This window comes from Hylobates moloch, unplaced genomic scaffold, assembly GCF_009828535.3.
Source record: "Hylobates moloch isolate HMO894 unplaced genomic scaffold, HMol_V3 SCAFFOLD_22, whole genome shotgun sequence".
Lineage (NCBI taxonomy): Eukaryota > Metazoa > Chordata > Mammalia > Primates > Hylobatidae > Hylobates > Hylobates moloch.
In genome coordinates this window covers 29708135-29727403 of record NW_026652297.1, presented here as the reverse complement: position 1 = coordinate 29727403, position 19269 = coordinate 29708135, and the positions used below count along the sequence as shown (strand labels likewise).

At 44.5% G+C, this 19269-nt stretch overlaps 1 protein-coding gene across 2 annotated transcripts; it reads right to left on the bottom strand.

Annotated features, from left to right (window-relative positions):
• Positions 1 to 12916: 12916 nt before the first annotated feature.
• Positions 12917 to 18522, bottom strand: NEFM (neurofilament medium chain). Of its 2 annotated transcripts, none has more exons than XM_032143626.2 (3): positions 17187 to 18522; positions 16331 to 16455; positions 12917 to 14913 (listed from the first exon to the last, which is right to left on the bottom strand). In XM_032143626.2, exons 1-3 carry the CDS (start codon positions 18264 to 18266, stop codon positions 13404 to 13406), a joined length of 2715 nt encoding a protein of 904 aa, XP_031999517.1. In that variant the 5' UTR covers positions 18267 to 18522; the 3' UTR covers positions 12917 to 13403. The 2 variants fall into 2 exon arrangements, with proteins under 2 accessions (XP_031999517.1, XP_031999518.1); XM_032143627.2 differs by lacking the exon at positions 17187 to 18522 and adding an exon at positions 16764 to 16995 and having other exon boundaries at positions 12923 to 14913.
• Between the last annotated feature and the right edge of the window lie 747 nt (positions 18523 to 19269).

The window sequence follows — 19269 nt, the reverse complement described above, 5'->3', positions numbered from 1 at the left end:
GTGGGTTACATTTCATTGGCCTAACTTGGTGATTGGCACAAGTGTAGGCTACAGTCTGCTTATACCTCCACTTGTTATAGTTCATGATGTACAGAACTCTAACAAGTGCAGGTATAAACAGACTGTAGACCTTTAGGCCTGTGAACACTGAACATCTGAAACAGGTCTGGGTTAATTTAGAAAGTTTATTTTGCCAAGGTTGAGGATGCATACCTGTGACACAGCCTCAAGAGGTCCTGACAACATGTTCCTAAGGTGTCAGAGCACAGGTTGGTTTTATACACTTTAGGGAGACATGAGACATCAATCAACATATGTAAGAGGAACATTGGTTTGGTCTGGAAAGGCACAACAACTCAAAGCAGGGAGGGGGCTTACAGATCACAGGTAGAAAAGAGACAAATGGTTGCATTCTTTTGAGTTTCTTTTTCTTCTTCTTCTTCTTCCCTTTTTTTTTTTTTTTTTTTTTGAGATGGAATCTCACTCTGCTGCCCAGACTGGAGTGCAGTGGTGTGATCTTGGCTCACTGCAACCTCTGCCTCCCAGGTTCAAGTGATTCTCGTGCCTCAGCCTCCCAAGTAGTTGGGATTACAGGCACGTGCCACCACATCCGGCTAATTTTGGTATTTTTAGTAGAGACGGGGTTTCACGACACTGGCCATGCTTGTCTCGGACTCCTGACCTCAAGTGATCCACCAGCCTCGGCCTCCCAAAGTGCTGGGATTACAGGTGTGAGCCACTGTGCCCAGCCTCTTTTGAGTTTCTTTTTTTTTTTTTTTTTGAGACGGAGTCTCGCTCTGTCACCCAGGCTGGAGGGCAGTGGCGCGATCTCGGCTCACTGCAAGCTTCGCCTCCCAGGTTCGTGCCATTCTCCTGCCTCAGCCTCCTGAGTAGCTGGGACTACAGGCGCCCACCACCACGCCCGGCTAATTTTTTGTATTTTTAGTAGAGACGGGGTTTCACCGTGGTCTCGAGCCTCTTTTGAGTTTCTGATTAGCCTCTCCAAAGGAGGCAATCAAATATGCTTTTATCTCAGTGAGCAGAATAGAATGGGAGGCAGCTTTGCCCTAAGCAGTTCCCAGCTTGCCTTTTCCCTTTAGCTTAGTGATTTTTGGGGCTCCAAGATTTATTTTCTTTTCACAGGCCAAATTTAAAATATGCCAAGAGGCAGCTTTAGGCTATACTTGATTTAACAGTGATCAAATTATCTTTTATTGGCCCCATGTTTCAGATGAGAAAAGGGATGTGAAGAAAAGTAGGATGAGTTGCCTAAGGTCACATGGTGAGTGTGCCAGTCATCTCTCAATGCTTGTTCTCAGCTCAGTTTCTCACACTGACCCTGCTCTACTCTTTATCACAGAAATTGCATAGTTCAGGCTCCCTTCTTGGCTAGATTGCATATGCTACTGGCTCATGGGAGGAACCAGAGAAAGGGTAGAAAAGGGAGAAGGGACAAATCAGAGAATATCTGCCACCATCACCTCCCCCCCTTTCTTCCAGTCCCCACGTCCAGCAGAGGTAATGTCTCCCTTTCCTGCTTGAGTTCTTGAGTATGGCTTCCCTTGGACACCTCTCCCCTCCGTGGTCTCAGTTCTCACCAGGCTGCCCCTGCTGCCATAATTCTAGCTCCCTCTGGATGGTCTTGGGTTCTGGTCTCTGGTAGCAACATCTACTTCTTGTGTGCTGCAACCCCAGAAGTGATAATGGCTTTTTTCCATTGCTAATTTCTGGGTTGCCCCATTATCCCCTGCGATGAACTGAACTGTTCCCTCTCCCCCACCCGAAATTCATATGTTGAAGCCCTAAGCTCCCAGTGTTACTGTATTTCGATATAGGGCCTTTAAGGAAGTAAATAAGGCTAAATGAGCTTTAAGGGTAGGACCCTGATCTGATTGGATTAGTGTCTTTATAAAAAGAGATACTGGAGAGCTCACTCTTGCTCTGCCATGTGAGGACATGGTGAGAAGGTGGCCCTCTGCAAGCCAGGGAGAGAGCCCTCACCAGAAACTGACTGTGCTATCACCCAGACCTTTCTGTCATTTGAGTCACCAAGTCTATATTTTGTTATGGCAGCCCACACTGACTAGAGTTGAATTTGCTTCTTACCTTTCCCTTAACTTGTGGTATATTTCCTTGTATTACATTCCATTCTCTTTGGAGCTCTTAGAGTGTTCTTTCTCCTCCTCCTCCTCTGCTTCCTTGGCCTCCTCCTCCTCCTCTTCCTCTTCCTCCTCCTCCTCTTTCTCCTCCTTCTCTTCCTCCTTCTCCTCCCCTTGACTGGCCCCTAACATGCTAAGTCCACTAGGAAGTTTAAAACTGGAACTTGAACCAAGATCTAATTGGACATCAAAATCTGTGTTCTTAAAAGCTACACTATACTTTCTAGATTGTTTTGGTTGTCTGAAGAGATTTGAGGAACAGCCAAGTAAATAATATGAAAGAGGCTCTGTTTGATTAATGGCACTAAGAGGGATGGAAATTGAAAAATGTTTCAGGTTTTTGGTGTTTCTAAATGTGACATTTTAGACCCATCCTTTGTAATGACAGGCTGGAGGTTGGGGGTCTGTGTGGAGACAGAGTATTCCAGTTAGTGGCCCTGCTGTCATGGACAGCAAGAGGGGTAGGGATATTGTACTGATGGAATGCGGACATTGATGTTCCTTGACAGTATCTTGAATGGTATCATGATATGGCACGCCAAGCCCTGTAATACATATTAGCTTTGCAGTGAATATTTTTGTTTTTCTTTTCTGATAACACATGGAGTTATAGGCTGTTAATGTGGGCAAGGTACATGTCTTTAATGTTATTAACTATTCTCATTTTTTGACAAATCTTTCATTTCTCCCAAGCAAGGTCTTGTTCGCATCTGTTGCCAGAAAAAGGGATTCCTATCCAGAGCCCAAGAGAGAGTTCTTGGCTCTCATGCAGAAAGGAATTAAAGGCAAGTCCTTGAGTACAGTGAGAAGACAGAGATTATTGAAAGCTGCTCAGTAACAGACTAGGGCATCCTCAGAAAGCAAGAGGAGGAATATGCCATCTTTGTTTTAAACTCTCCTTATGTAGGGGTCTTATCTATGTAAAAGTAAGCTATGTCTATGTTTAGGTGGATGGATAGCATGACAACATATATTACTTTGTTGACTTGAAGATAGTTTTACTTGGCATTTTAGTGAGTAAGTACATCAAAGTATGACTATAGCTATCATACACTGTTATGTGATAGTGTATCACATAACTTTATCTTTAAAGTTATGGGATCTTTAGTGTATCACTTTTCTGGTCAGAAACCTCTGTGGCTGGAGGCATCTTTGCCTGAGTTCTTATCTTGTGTACAGGAAAAATGAGATATGCTTACAAGTAGAGGGTGAGCAAGACCAAGAGAAGCTTTATTGAGTGTTAGAACAGCTCAGGGGAGACACACAGGGGGCAGCTCCTGTCTGTAGGCAGGTCATCTGATTCAGTGTTCAGCTCTCAGCAGAGAGGAGGCCCTGGAGTGGGTAGTTCCTCTCTGCAGGCAGGTCTTCCTGTTTGCTCTGCAGCTCTCAGCAGAGAGGAGGCCCTGGGGAGGGTAGCTCCTCTCTGCAGCTGGTTGTCCTGTCCTCTGCTGTGTTCTGGCTGAGCCTGGGGCTTTTACATGCCTCAGAAGGGGGAAGTGCATGCTGATTGGTCCATGGGCAGTTATGACTGGGCCTAGGATAAAGCACCATGAGTTCCCCCTCCTTTCTACAGGGCTGGCAGCCCAGCCTCCAGGCTTCAGGCGTGCCCTAGCCTGAAGGTGAAGCTTCACTGGGAATCTACCCACTTCCACCCAGGAGCCTGTCTGCCTCCCACAGCCATCAACTGCACTAAGGGACACCTGCAGGGCAGCACCTAGCTGCCCTCAGCTCTCCTCAGCTTCCTCTCTCATGCTCCTCAGCTGATCAGTACCCAAAGTCTGGAGGGGGCCAAGATGGCAGGAGGCTGGCATGTCAACACTGCCCCAAGCATGTGCATACCCAGCCGGGTTGTGACAGCACCTGGGTTTGGCCCCAACTCTGCTCTGAGATTGAAGCGGGTGCCAGAGAGAGGCCAGGCAGCAGGAACAGTCACTTCCAAGCCTGCAAGTGCAAGAGTGCAGGGACGCCCGGGTCTGCAGCCTTGGTTTGGGTGGCTGCACCTACGCAGGATGGGGGGCAGGGTTCCTATGTGCTCCTGGCTCCCAAGAAAATAGGGGTGCCTGGGTTGCAGCTGTGACTTGGGTGGCTGCAGTTGCACCTGGAAAGCTCCCCATCACCAGGCATATGACCTGGCCTGGCCCCATCTCAGCGGCCCCGGGGCAGAAGCTGCTGGGGGGAGGGTGCTGTCTGCCTCCTCCCATGCCCTCCCTGCAGTAGCCAGTGTGATGGCAGATGGCTCACTGCTGCCATCAATATTGGTACATCTGGACATTCTGCTGTCACAGAAGTTTGTCCTTGCCGGCATGACTAAACTGCATCCTTAGCCATAAACATCTTATGACCATGGGTTGTGACTGGTGAGGAATGTGCCTTGCTAGTTTTAAGATGGAGCTGATTTTCAAATGATGGCACCCTGGCTCTCCTGTGCTCCTTTTCCCCTAACACTTTTGTCCACCAAAGTTGAGGAGGAAGCATATACTTTGGGTGACTTCATTCACTTTTCCTTCCTTGGCCTTACTTTTTTGTATGTCTTGATGGGGATTTTGAAATTCATGTGTTTTCTTGAGCTAATCCTGTAAGCAAATTCCTGACAAAGAATTGGCAAAGCAGTTTGCTAATTGCCAATGAGAAAGTGTTACTTTAGAATCATTTATGGCATATTTAATGGGTGGCTGATGAAGAATGGAGATCGGCATTAGCTCTGCAAATGTCATGGACACACGATTTCCTTCTAATGGTAATATTCATTTGAATATGCCAAGGGAATGAACTCAGTGGGTGGACATGGTCAACTGCTTTCCCAGGAACATGGTGATTATTAAGCTTCATAATCAATAATGCCCAGCAAAGGAAATTTAATCTCAAACTATGATAGTAACAGATGACAGTGCGTGGGATGTGAAAGTGCCATACAAATTTGTCCAAATTTCTAACGTGTGACATTCAAGGCATTCTGTATTAGAACTGTCCAAACCTGTCTAATTGCTGATGCATAGAAATAATTTCACTTGATGCTTAATCACTTTAATCCAACCTAAATACTTCCTTAGTTGCTCTCGCTGAAGAACAAAGTGTTGATCAAAGGTGATAGGCAGACACATGTTGCTGTTCCCTAGGAGCATGGTTGTGTGTCATAGGTGAATAACTACTAGAAGACAAACTTATTTGTTAGGTCATTGCCTACTTAAGAATCTGAGAAATGGAAAAATAGAGATATGAAATAGCTCATGCACCAATCAGAATTTTAATATATTTTATTTTGTAAAGAAGATACCACAAAATAGTGTTATACATCCAGGCACAGATTAGTGAAACCTAGACTGTAACCTAGGATAACTCATCATTGAGTTTAAAATTCCTGCCATCTATATAGCAATGAGTTTTAAAATAACACTTTCCCAAGATCAGTTAATTTTGACGTAAATGAAAAACTGGAGGATGGGGACTACTTGAGACAGGCTCGGCTCAACAGGTGGAAGGTTCATTCCAAGGGTGAACACATATACTTACATATGTTTGCTGTTTTGTCTATTAAAGTATGAAGTAGAAAAGTCATGGGTTTGTTATAAAAAAAAATGCCTGGGTTTATTATGCCCAAACTTCTACAAAAAAAATGGTGATAAAAATAATACCTGCATGTATGTTTGTTATGAGAAATCATGGATTTATTACAAGTGATGTGCTTAGAAGAGTACCTGGTAGGTAGTAAACTCAACCATGGTCATTACTGTTATGAGCTGCTTGGATTTGGACACGGCCTTCTGTTTTAGTCCATTTGCCTTACTCTAAAGGAATATCCGAGGCTGGGTAATTTATGAAGAAAAATGGTTTAATTGGCTAACAGTTCTGCAGGCTGTATAAGCAGCATTTGTGCTGGCATCTGCTTCTGCTGAGGTTTCAGGAAGCTTACAATCATGAAAGAAGGCAACGGGGAGCCAATATATTACATGAGAGTTCTCCAGCAAGAGAGTGCGGCGGGAGATGCCACACACTTTTAAACAACCAGATCTCATGAGAATTCACTCACTGTGGCAAGGACAGCGCCAAGTTATTCATGACGGTTCTGCCCCCATGACCCAAACACCTCCTATCATGAGATTTGGAGGGAACAAATATCCACACTATACCACCTTCATCTCTCTGAAAGTCCATTCTGGGGAAAAGGGAAGTGGGATTTATATGACACCCTGGAATTTGCGTCAGTGGGTGAACGTTACAGGGGATCAGAGATTAGAACAATGTAAAGAAGGTTTTGCAAACAGTCCAAGTTATCTGTTGAGACGGCTTGCAGCAAAGTAACTTCCCTGTCACTGTAGATATTCAATTACAGGTTAGGCAGCTGCTTTTTAGGCATAAGAAAGGTGGGTTAAATATTATCAGCTAATTCAACCTTTAGGATTTTATGATTCTGAGTAGCACATAGTAATTAAAGTTTAGCGCAAAGGTATCTACTCTTCTACTTCTTGAAGCTTTGCTACAGGTTTAATTTCTGTGTGTATCTCATTGATATGTAATTAATATACACGACTTTTTAGTTATTACTTTTATTGATTTGTTTATTTTTATGTATTTATTTATTTTGAGATGGAGTCTCGCTCTGTCACCCAGGCTGGAGTGCAGTGGTGCAATCTCGACTCACTGCAAGCTTTGCCTCCCAGGTTCACGCCATTCTCCTGCCTCAGCCTCCCGAGTAGCTGGGACTACAGGTGCCCACCAACATGCCTGGCTAATTTTTTCCATTTTTTAGTAGAGTCGGGGTTTCACTGTGTTAGCCAGGATGGTCGCGATCTCCTGACGTCGTGATCCACCCGCCTCGGCCTCCCAAAGTGCTGGGATTACAGGCGTGAGCCACCGTGCCCGGCCAGTTATTACTTTTAAAACGAATATTAATAATGGCAATGAAAATTTACCATTAATTAAATGCCTACTATTTGTCAGACATTGTTTTTCTGTGTCTTATATTTGTAATTCTATTTGGAGCCACTGAGAAGTCCAGTTCAGAAGCAACTAGGCAGCCATAGTTAGAAAGAAATCTGGGGAAGAGGGAGGTCAGTTTTCTATTTCTCTTTCTGATATTCATACATTATATACTTACATAGATAAAAGTAAATGACTTTTTTTTTTTTTTTTTGAGACAGGGTCTTGCTCTGTCACCGAGGCTGGAGTGCAGTGGCACAATCATGCCTCACTGCAGCCTCAGCCTCCCAGGTTCAAGCAGTTCTCCCACCTCAGTCTCTTGAGTAGCTGGAACACAGGTACACAGCACAATGTCTGGCTAATTTATTTTTCTTTTTATTTTTTGAAAAGACCAGGTCTCCCAGTGTTGCCCAGGCTGGTCTCCAACTGCTGGGCTCATGCGATCTCCTCCCACCTCACGCTCCCAATGTGCTGAGCCACTGTTCCCTGCCCAAAAGTTAGTAACTTTTAACTTTTTGTTCTTCCAAGTATTAGCACACAGTATTTTAAGTGCAGATTCTCCTTAAGCTGAATTACTCTTTTTGGATAAGAGTAAGTTTTTGACATATGAATCGAGGAAGATATAAATGCATCATCATAGAATTCAACATACACTTGAATTTTCCAAGTTAAAATGGGAGGTGTGGAGGTGTTGTCACTTGCATAGAGGGCCCAACCTTCTAGATCCCAGGGCAGAGAAGGCTCTTTGTGCTATACTCTGTGGTTTCAACTAATCTGTGATCTTCCAGAAGAGATGATGAGCAATTACAATTAAGCATATTCCAAAGCACTAATGCAAACCAGTAATTTCACCCTCCTCACCGAAATTTATTTGAAATTTGAGAACCAATAGGAAAAGGAGCCCTTTTCAGTCCTTATCTCTTTTTGCCATCAGAGTTTACTCTCTTAAGAATGTGAGAACACCAAAAGTAGAACCTATGATACTTGAAGTTGGCCCCTGACTTGTGATCTTGTGATCTCAATGCAGAATCAAAAATTCCCGGTGTTTGCCTTCTGGACACAATGTTGTCACTCAAATTCTGGGGCCCTTGATTCTCTGCTTTCCACCCCCTACTCACCTCACCCACCCACATACAAAACAAGACTATAGCTTGGGCCTATGTAAGTGGTCCTTCCTACTTATCCCTTTAGAACGATTATGCTTTTCATAAGCTTAAAAAAAAAGCCTTTTTATGTAGTCGGCTGTTAATTTTTTTTCAACTGTGTTCTCTTCTAAGATAAGAATGCTAATTAGAGTTAGGGAATGATTTAAGGAGCATTACCTAAAATGAATACCTTATTGAAGATATGATGTGGTAACTTTTCAAAGTACCTCAAATAAGTCAAAGAGAATTCTGAAAGACCTGCATTATGGTGTTGAGCACAGTCAGCACGGATCTGGGGATTTCACCCTGTCTTCAGAGGCCTAGCACAAAAATATTTCTCTCTCTTACTCTCAATATGGTTTTAAATAATTTGTATCAATGAACTTTTTTTTTTTTTTTTGACGTGGAGTCTTACTCTGTCGCCCAGGCTAGAGTGGAGTGGCATGATCTCAGCTCACTACAACCTCTGCCTCCCAGGTTCAAGCAATTCTCCAGCCTAAGCATCCCAGGTAGCTGGAATTACAGGCACCCGCCACTACGCCGGGCTAATTTTTGTATTTTTAGTAGAGACAGTGTTTCACCATAATGGTCAGGCTGGTCTCAAACACCTGACTTCAAGTGATCCGCCTGCCTTGGCCTCCCAAAGTGCTGGGATTACAAGTGTGAGCCACCACGCCTGGTCAAGAAACTTTTAAGCCCCGTGATTATGTAGATGGATTCTTGGGTGTCTAAGCAGCCTATATAGATTAATGCAATGAAAAATGCAACGATTTTCCACCCAAATTCTCTATATGGGTAATGAAATTATGTGTACACTGATGAAGAAATATATGTGCACATGAATATATTTATATTCATATAATTTACTTATTTTGGTAAACTCATCATTGCAATCTGTATTGAAATTATATATAAGAAAATTAAGGTACCAATTAATTTCTTTTCTTTAAATTAAAAATTCTGTACCTATAGTTGTGATCCAATTTAAAATTCATTATCTTTAACAGATGATTGTGATTGGCCACCAAATGGCTGTTACAGTGTGGAGCATCTTCATAGGTAACACCCCATCACCTCGGCAGCCCTGTTTTACAGATAAGGAAGTGGAGGCTTAGAGGGTAAATATAATGGACCCAAGACACACAATTTTGCTATCTACAGCCTGGGATTTGAACTCTCATCTATTACTTTTGCCAAGCTCTAAGGGTTGAGGAGCCCTAAAAATAGACAGGTTTTATGCAGATCTAATAGAATAATTCACTTTAAAATAGCTCCTGGTTCCCTTTGGGCAAATTATATAAAACACTAGGAAAAAAATAACTTGTTCCAAACTGGAACAACCAACCTATTTGTTGTGGAAATGAATATCCTAATGTTTTAATACTGTTTCTGTCTGCACTGACTGGCAATAGAAGGAAATGCACTAGAAATAACTCTGTCTACTAAACATGAAAGTTACTATGAGAAAAGTGTTTGGCACTTGCAAGCTGTTGTGATAGAAGGAATCACCACTTATTTTGCATTTGAGTATTTATTCTTTTCCTCATGATGCAAACACAGTGCCATAGAGAAGTGATATTGTATTTTTTTAAATGTAAAGAGATATGCAAGTATATTAAATGAATGATTTATAGTATTCCTCTGTTTTCTTTTTTATCAATTTTAAAAGAAAGAAATGACCCTAGCTTAACATCCTTATAAATGCATGTGGCCACAATGGATAGATTTGAGGATTACTATAGGACAGATGTTAAGAGTGTATGCTTTGGGCTGGGCATGGTGGTTCACATCTGTAATCCCAGCACTTTGGGAGGCTGAAGTGGGCAGATTGCTTGAGTCCAGGGGTTTGAGACCAGCCTGGGCAACATCACAAAACTTATCTCTACAAAAAAATCCCACAAAAATAGTTAGCTGGGCATGGTGGCATGTGCCTGTAGTCTCAGCTACGCAGGAGGCTGAGGTGGGAGGATCACCTGAGCCCAGATGCTCCAGGCTGCAGTGAACCATGATCATGTCACCGAACTCCAGTCTGGGTGGCAGAGTGAGAGCCTGTTAAAAAAAAAAAAAAAAAAAAAAAAGTACATACTCTGGACCTTTCCTATGAGTTAAATCCCAGTTCTATCATCTACTAGTGTGTGACCCAGAGGAAGTTTTTCTTAAAAAAAATCTGTTCTTATGTGTTTTAAGATTGAGAATAAATGAACTTTGATAATCCTCACAATATTTAAAATAAAATAGTGTCCCAAAGACAGTCTACTGGCAAGGTAGACATTCTGTTTTTCAATGGCTTGATGTCATTGTGCCCAGAGACCGATTGTCGTCAGAGGAAAGGCACTCTTATGTCCTAGACACGTGGGGATTTATGCTCAGTTTAAATGTAGTTTCTCCCTGTCACTGAACATATTTGGAATCATGAATTTCAAATTGCTTTCTCTTTCAATAATAGTGTAACGGCTGGCAGTGACAACAAAGTAAGTAATTTTATAAGAGAAGACCATTGTATCTCCAGGCTGTAGTCCTCAATAAACATTTATTGAATTAATTAATCAACCAGGCAATTGATTGACTTAGAAATACTTGCATGGGTTATCAAAGGTATATTGTTCTATTTATTTATTTATTCATTTATTTATTTTTTATTTATTTTAGAGATGGGTTCCCACTACTTTGCCAGGGCTGGACTCGAACTCCTGGGCTTGAGTGATCCTCATGTCTCAGCCTCTGGAACAGCTGTGACTATTGGCCTGTGCCACTGCAGCCAGAGGTGTTCTGTCATTTTTAAAGAGTAGAAAATAGTGATTTTGTTTTATGGAATATGTGGCAATATTATTGAATGCCTTACCTTGTTAGGAAAGAAAACCAAGTGGTTGAAAACAAAGTTAGAGCTGAAGAGTTAAGTTTCTGCTGCCTGCGTTGGAGAGTTTTGCTGATTGATCCTGTCATTTTTAAACAACATGTGCTACCAAAAAAGAACGTCTTCTAAGCCCCAGGGTCCAGTGCTGGTAAGTGAGATGATTTTAAGTGCAAATGAGTATTTTTATAGTAATGATTGTATATTTAGTGGGCATTTAAAAAATTCACATAGATCGTATCATATAACTCCAGCCTCCATTCCTACTTCTGATAACAGCTCCCAGACTTTTCTGTGAAGAGCTGCAGTTCTGTCATTGGAGTCAGTTTGGGTGGGACTATCAATCAAGGTGCTCCTCTTTGCTAGCAAAGGTGTGTAGCAAGTAGATGATGCTCTGTTCCTGGAATTCCAATTAAGTGTCACAGTGTTTTCAGTTTAATCCGCCATGTGACTGCGTGATGATTCCTGCGACCTCCGTCCCTGGGGCTGTCCGAGCTCCTCTCTCCCAACACCTGCCTCCTCTGCTGATGTTTTCACTCTAGGAGTTACCCTGTATCCTTCCAATATGCTCTTTTCTATTTTTAAATTCTGTATCATTAGATCAGTTTTTTTTTGTTGTTTTTTTTTTTGCTGATTATATTTAAATAATCCTGTGTCACTTTGTGTGTCATGGATATTTTTGCTTCAGAAAAATTAACAACATAAAACAAATTGTTTTAAAGAAAAAAATCTGAATACATGACTGTACAGATGATACTCAGATGTAGCCAAAATTGTGAGGATTGGCAAATGGCTAATGATTGGGAAACAATAAAAACTGCCATTAACAATTAGCTTCCTGGGTATGTTTAGGCATTAAAATTGGAGTTATCTTGAAAAAGTCATTGAAAGTATTATCAAGGATTGTATTATTGAGCTGATCCTATTAATGAGAAAACATGGACTTGGACAGGATAATGTGCTAATTAATATATTAATGGTCTTCAAGGCCTAAAACAAGTTTTGAAAAGGGAATGATAGTATTTCCTTGGTCAAGATCATGTCTTTTTATTTAAAAACACTTATTGCCTATGTCGCAGAATCTCATTTTTTTCCTCAGGTAGGGTATTTTATTTATTTTTTATATTATTTTCCCCAATTAGTAAAATACTAAAGGTGTAAATCTCTGTCAACCAAATCAAACATTAGTGATGCAGACAATGTGTGTGTGTGTGTTTGTGCACAGGAGGCATGCCTCTGAGGCTGCATAGTTCCAGGTAGGAGCGTTAGTGATGTCAGCCCTGTCCCCACTGGACACATCATCATAAATGCCATGAGCTCCTCTGTCTCTGTCCCAGCTCCAAGGCACAAGTTATGAACCCCTCCTTTATTGGTCCTTTTACCTAGAGGTTGTCTGAGTTCTATTTTGGGATAGAAACAAACACTGAAGATTTCTATCCCACCAGATTCCTATTTGTATCTGATGCTTTCATTTTTATTTTAAAAATATGATTTTAAAATTTTGGGATGAAGACCAGGCTCAGTGAAGATGTTGACACCTGAAAATGTCTTCAGCAATTACGTTTTCCAAGTAATCGCTCTCAGGGAAATAGCAATAAGAAGTGCAGTTTACTTATGATTCCCCCCAATAATCTATTTCAGGGCAAGAAAGCTTCAGGTAGTGGAGATTTCACTTTGAAATGGCATAACAGGCTGGGTGTGGTGGCTCATGCCTATAATCCCAGCACTTTGGGTGGCTGAGGTGGGAGGACTGCCTGAGGCCACATAGCAAGACTGCATCTCTAAATAAAAATAAACAAATAAAAATTAAAAAAAGAGAAATGACATAAGACTCAGTAATGGACTATGTTTCCAATATGACCTTTATTGAGCAAGTACTGCTGTGACATTTAACATCGATCAACATAAGATTGCAAACTGTGCATGTCAACGAGGTTCTCCCATGAACAAAAGTCCATTTTAAATGCACCAGTGAGGTAAACATAATTATTCATATATAGCTTTCTTAAGGCTGAGTTCTGTGTTTCATTTATTGTTTTTGGCTCAGTTGGTACTTTGCATAATACATCTCAAGACATCCCCCCTTAAGTGACCCCCTTCCAACAGCTTAGGAAATTGGCAAATTTCCCAGGTACATACAATATCATGCATTTGAATCCCGCAAAGACTGAGGAGGGAGCACCCTGAGCTTGCATGCAGTCCCCTCATATTGCACAAAGTAAAATACAATGTCTGGAGCCCCCATGGAAGAACCCGTTCTGTTTTGAAGCTGCCAATCACATGCATTTTGAAATTGTCATATGGCTTAACCTTTTGCAATGGACTCAAATCTTAGTCACTCTGGGTGACTTCCTTTACTATGGCGTGTGAAGTGACTTTTTCTACCTTTTTAGTAGACACTAGTTTCTCCTCAAAGGTCTCTTCATGCTCTTCAACCTTTTGAGTGACGGTTACAGATTTAGTGATATATTTGGTAGCACCATCTCCCCCCTCACTGGTGATTTTTTCTACCGTTTTGGTCACCACCACTTTCTCCTCACTTTTATCACCCCCCTTCTTTTCATCTGCCGGGCTCAAGTCTAGGCCATTGGTGACAACACCTTTCTCCTCTTCCCTCCCACTGCCTTTTTCCTTGGTCTCCTGCTCTACCTCCTCTTTTCCTTCTACCTCCCCATTGACAGCTATGTCTTCCTTCCTGGATCCCTTGGCACCTTTATCACCCCCTTCCTCCTCACTTCCTCCCTCTCCTCCCGCTTTCTCCTTCTCTTTCTCCTGCTGCAGTGGCTTCCCCTCTTCTTTGGTCTCTTTCTCCAAGTGCACCTTTACCGATTTGGTGATGGTGACCACCTCCGCCACAGCTTCCTCCTTTACCGGGGACTCAGCTTTCTTCTTCTCTGGCACATCCTTTGTTTTCTCTTCCTTTTTCTCTACCTTCTCTTCCTTGGGAGCTTCCTTGACTTCCTTTTCTTCTTCCTTCTTCTGTTCACCTTTCCCCACTTCTGCTTTTGACTTTGCCTCTTCCACTGGTGATTTTGGCACAGGAGACTTGGCTTTCTCTTCCACTGGTGATTTTGGCACAGGAGACTTGCCTTTCTCTTCCACTGGTGATTTCGGCACGGGAGACTTGCCTTTCTCTTCCACTGGTGATTTCGGCACAGGAGATTTGCCTTTCTCTTCCACTGGTGATTTTGGCACAGGAGACTTGGCTTTTTCTGGCTTTTCTACCTTGGCATCTGCCGCCAGCAACTCCTTGGTGGCCACTTCCTCACTCTTTTCCTCCACTTTCTTTTCCTCTTTAGCTTCGACTTCCTCTCCTTCAGCTTCAGCCTCTGTTTCTCCTTCTTCCTGCTCACCTTCCTCTTTTTCACTAGAGCCTTCCTTCTCGGATCCTCCTTCTTCGGCTTGGTCTGACTTAGCTCCCTCATCTTCTTCCTCCTCTTCTTCCTGGCTTTCTTCTTCCTCCTTTTCCCCTTCTTCCTCTTCTTTAACTTCAGGTGCAGTTGCTTTCACTGGAGACTTTTTGGCAGCTACTTCTTCTTCAGCTTCGGGTTCCTCTTCCTTTTCTTCTGCTGCTTCTTCCTTCTCTTCCTTCATGGAAACGGCCAGTTCCTCTGTAATGGCTGTCAGGGCCTCTTCCATTTCTGACTTCTCATCCTCCACTTTGGTTTCCTCTATGATCTCCTCGACAAATTTGTGTTGGACCTTAAGCTTGGGAGCTTCCACCTTGGTTTTCTGAATCTTACTGGATATTGTGACTGAGGGCTGTCGATGTGTATACAGTGGCCCAGTGATGCTTCCTGCAAATGTGCTAAATCTGGTCTCTTCACCCTCCAGGAGTTTTCTAAGGAGAAAATCAAAGAACATAAGACACAGTAAAAATTTCACTGGGCCTTCTGAACTTCATTACATTCTGGGTATTGTGGCAGCTACCTTTAAATAAATAGAATTACATAAGTAAAATATTCTATCAATTCAGTATCATACCTGCTATCACTTACTGGCATATTACATTACACTCAGTGACAGAGAAAGATTCTCCTGCACTGCCAGACAGTTGCTCCCTACAATGACTAACCTTGACCAATAGTCCACTAACCACACCCAGCTACTAAGTCTTGGCCCTGCAGTAGAGATCCGTTACGTACAACATGAATATGCTGAAAAACTTGTTAGTGGCCAAATAGCAAAAAACAAAAACAAAAACAAAAAACAAAAATCCAGAAAAAAAAAAACCCCAAACTCCAAAGCCAAACAGCCTTTCTGAGAGTAGTCACTTTCTTAAACATTTAGATTTTTAGGATATGTACTATTTTTAAAGCAAATATAACTTTCATAAAAATCTTACTGTTAAGGATATTTCAGAACTTAGCCAGGTGTTAATATGGATGTATTGAGTTATAAATTGGTTGATAATTTTTATCATAAAGTGTCTATTTAATGTAGCTATTCAGCTTTCCTGAAAAGAGAGATAGCTCTGTAAATGCAATTTATTCTCGTTGTACTATAACTACCTTATTGGTAGTAGGAAAATTTTAATCAACGATTTTGTCCTTTGTGCTTAGTCAACAGCAAGGTCACATCAATTAATAGACCTATAACCTATCTCACTATCTATAAAAAGGTCATACATATTTGTGTCTATATATCTAGATTTATATGCATATGCACATATATGTATCTATAGATCTAGATTAATATCATACATGATATATAGATATAATTTATACTACAGTCTAGCATAAAATATAATACATATAAATTATCTACATATATAAAATAACTATATCTATATTCTATCATTCTATATCTATTCTCAGCCAGATGATGGCAATAGTAAGCTATCTAACAGACAAACGGAGAAATAGAATGTCCTGGTGTTTGTCCTTGACATTATACATTTGAAATGCTGAAACCACTAGATGAAATATTAGAAACCAAAACTGTGTTCATGCTTCCAGCATTTGAAAACATTTTTCCATAAAAAGTTTAAGCGTATGCATTGAGATTAATCTGCACCTCCTTCGTGTAATTCAAAAACCTTTTGTTTCTGCTAGCATTCATTCTTTTAAAACTGCATAAAAAGAGATAAAACTACACTTGCAATTCTTTAGAATAATTTCTTTTTAAGTAAGCAAGAAAACCAGGTGCTGAGCTGATGCCTGCACCCTGCCTGCTTTAACTTAAGTGGCGGAAGCTCTGTCCGAACAGCCTCTGCACTGCGGTTAGTGTTCCGGCCAAGCACATAGTAAGCACCGTACCTGTACGCAGCGATTTCTATATCCAGAGCCATCTTGACGTTGAGGAGGTCCTGGTATTCGCGCAAATGACGAGCCATTTCCCACTTTGTGCCCCGAAGCTCATTTTCCAGCTGCTGGATGGTGTCCTGAAACAGACACAGAGAGTCTTCCTAGACTCATCCTTGCAAACAGCAACTTCCTTCGCAAACTACTTGCTACCCCTTCCCCCTCGCCTCCTCCCGTCTCCCTCCATTTCTGCAAACCTCGCTGACACCCGACTCCCAGTCTCCCTCCCCCACCGCCTTTTTCTTTTAAATCTAAGGGATTCTCAAACGAACATACAAGATCAGTAAGACAATAGGACACTTCCTGGGCACATCACGCACGGAGACCAGTGGACTTAGAACACGTCTCAACAGGACACAAACATACATGGGGAAACTCCATGGCTGACCTGGCCATTCCCATCTGAGCCCTCTGGGCTGAAGCCAATTTTGAGAGCTCTTCCGATCACTGCCGGAAAAGTAGAGAATACACGCGTTTCTGCATAAGCTATCCTAAAGTTGCTGATTTATCCACTACCGAATTCATCCCTCCTGCTTTAAACGTGCAAGCGTGCAAAATTAGAACTGGAAAAGATGCACGTTTTGAAAAAGGTCAAGACCCTTAGCAGCTGGGGCAGGTGGGTGGGGGCGGAGTCTGGAGGATGAGAGGGGCGAGGACGCTGATCTGCAACCACCCTAGGTCTGTGGCGCGCGCGCTCTAGCGAGCGGCCACCAGGGAGCGCGACGGAGAGGGCGCCTGGGCACGCGCCCAAGTATCGGGGGCGCGCGGCGCTGGCGCTGGTGCAGGCTGGCCGCGCAGCCGCGGTTCCTACCTGGTAGCTGCTGAGGTCGTGGTTGTGGCGCTCCTCGATGTCGCTGAGCTGCCGCTCCAGGGACTCCTTGGTGCCGCGCACCGACTCTAGCTCGATGCTCTTGGACTGCAGCTGGCGCCGGTACTCGGCGATCTCTTCCTTGGCGGAGCGGATGGCCTCCTTGTTCTGCTCGGCCGCCTCGGTGAGCTTGGCGTAGCGGCATTTGAACCACTCTTCGGCCTGGTGCATATTCTGGTCGGAGTGGCTTTCGAGCTGGGAGCGGATTTCCTTCAGCGCCGTCGAGATGTCTGTCTTCAGGTAGTCTTTGCGCTCCACCGTGATGTGCGATGCCTGGATCTGGGCCAGAAGGTCGGCCACCTCCTCCTCGTGGTTGCTCCGCAGGAAGGCCACCTCATCCTGCAGCGACTGCACCTTCTTGTCCAGCTCCACCTTGACCAGCGACGCCTCCTCGATGTCTTTGCGCAGCGCGCGGATGGCCGCCTCAGTGTCGTCGCGCAACCGCGCCTCCTCCTCGAAGCGCTCCTTGAGCCGGTGGATGTCTTCCTCCAGGTGGTCCGAGTCCAGCTGCACCTGAGCCTTCTCGTGGTTCACCATCTCCAGGGTGGCGCGCAGCTCGCGGATCTCCTGGTCGTACGCGTCGCCCAGCTGGGCGTGCGAGGCCTGCTTCTGCCGCAGCGCCTGGATCTCTGCCTCAATCTCCTTATTCTGCTGCTCCAGGTAGTGCACCTTCTCTATGTAGCCGGCGAAGCGGTCGTTCAGCCCCTGCAGCTGCTCCTTCTCGTTGGAGCGCGACAGCTTGTAGTCGCCGCCGGGTCCGGAGCCGCCGTTGAGCAGGGACGAGGACTGGCTGAAGTCAAGGCTGCTCTCGGCGGAGCTGAGCATGGCCGAGCTGTAGGCGAGGCGCGGGGCGAGCATGCTGCGCTTGTAGGAGGAGGACACGGTGCTGGGCGAGCCGCGGGACCACGACTGCGAGCGGAAGCCGCTGGACGGGGAGCCGCTGACGCGGCTGAAGCTCGAGCGGGTCTCAGTTACCCGCCGGTAGGCGGACGGGTTGCCCAGCGAGTCCAACGTGTAGCTCATCTTGGAGGCCTTGGGGCGTGTGGCTGTCACAGCGTTCTGCCGGCCTCGCCGCAGCCCATTTATAGCCGCGGCGCTGGTCCCGGGCCAGGGCCCCGCCCCGTGGAGGCGGCGGCCGAGGAGGCGGGGACTGCGGGCACCGGTCGGGGAGGAGGGGAGGGGGCGGCTGAACGGTGATTCAGCGCCCGCTCCACGTGGGCCCAGGCCGCATGGGAACCCGGACTTTTCTGCCCTGGGCCCAGCCCCTCCCCCAGGTCCCCTTTCAAAAGTCCCAGGCTACTTGTAGCCGGTCATTCGCCTTCTTTCCATTTCTCACCTCCCGATTGCGTTTCGCACCATTGGTGCGAATATCGCCAGCACCCTTTCTTTGTCACTGTCCCGCCGTTCGGGCAGCGCTTCCCCGACCCCGTGGTCCCCTTGTTCTTTAGCCTTCTACCCTCTTATCCTCAAGGCTTTCTCTTATTTTGCCCTTTCCCCGATACTTTTTTCTTTACCCATCTTCTGTGCTTAATCTCATCCCCCTCCTTTTTGGCCCCTCTTCTCCCTCCTACTCTGGCCTTTAGTCCAGTTCACCCTGCCCTTCTCTCAGCCCCTTCCTCGGGGACCCTTTTCTTCCAATCTTTCCTTCTCCCCGTCTCCTCCCTCCCCTCCCCTTGCAGTCCCTCTTTTCCCCTCCCCCACCCTCATCTTTTCTTGCCTCCCTCCCCTTCCCCCACTCCTTGTCTTAAAGCAGCTGGAGATGAGCGCCGAGGAGCTGGGTCTAGAAGACAAAACAAAACAAAAAAAAGACTTTGAGGAACGGTCTGCCTGAAGGCTTCGGGAAGGGCACAAAGAGAACAGGCCGGGGTAGTTATTTGTATAAAAAGTGGGATATGGCGTTTTTAACGTTTGGGGGACGTCCGCAGCTTCCGCAGGGGCAGAAGGTAAGGCGCTTGTGCTCGCTATGGCGCCGGCAGCACCAAGGACAGCGCCCAGGTCGGCGAGCGGGAGGTGTAGCCACCCCGGG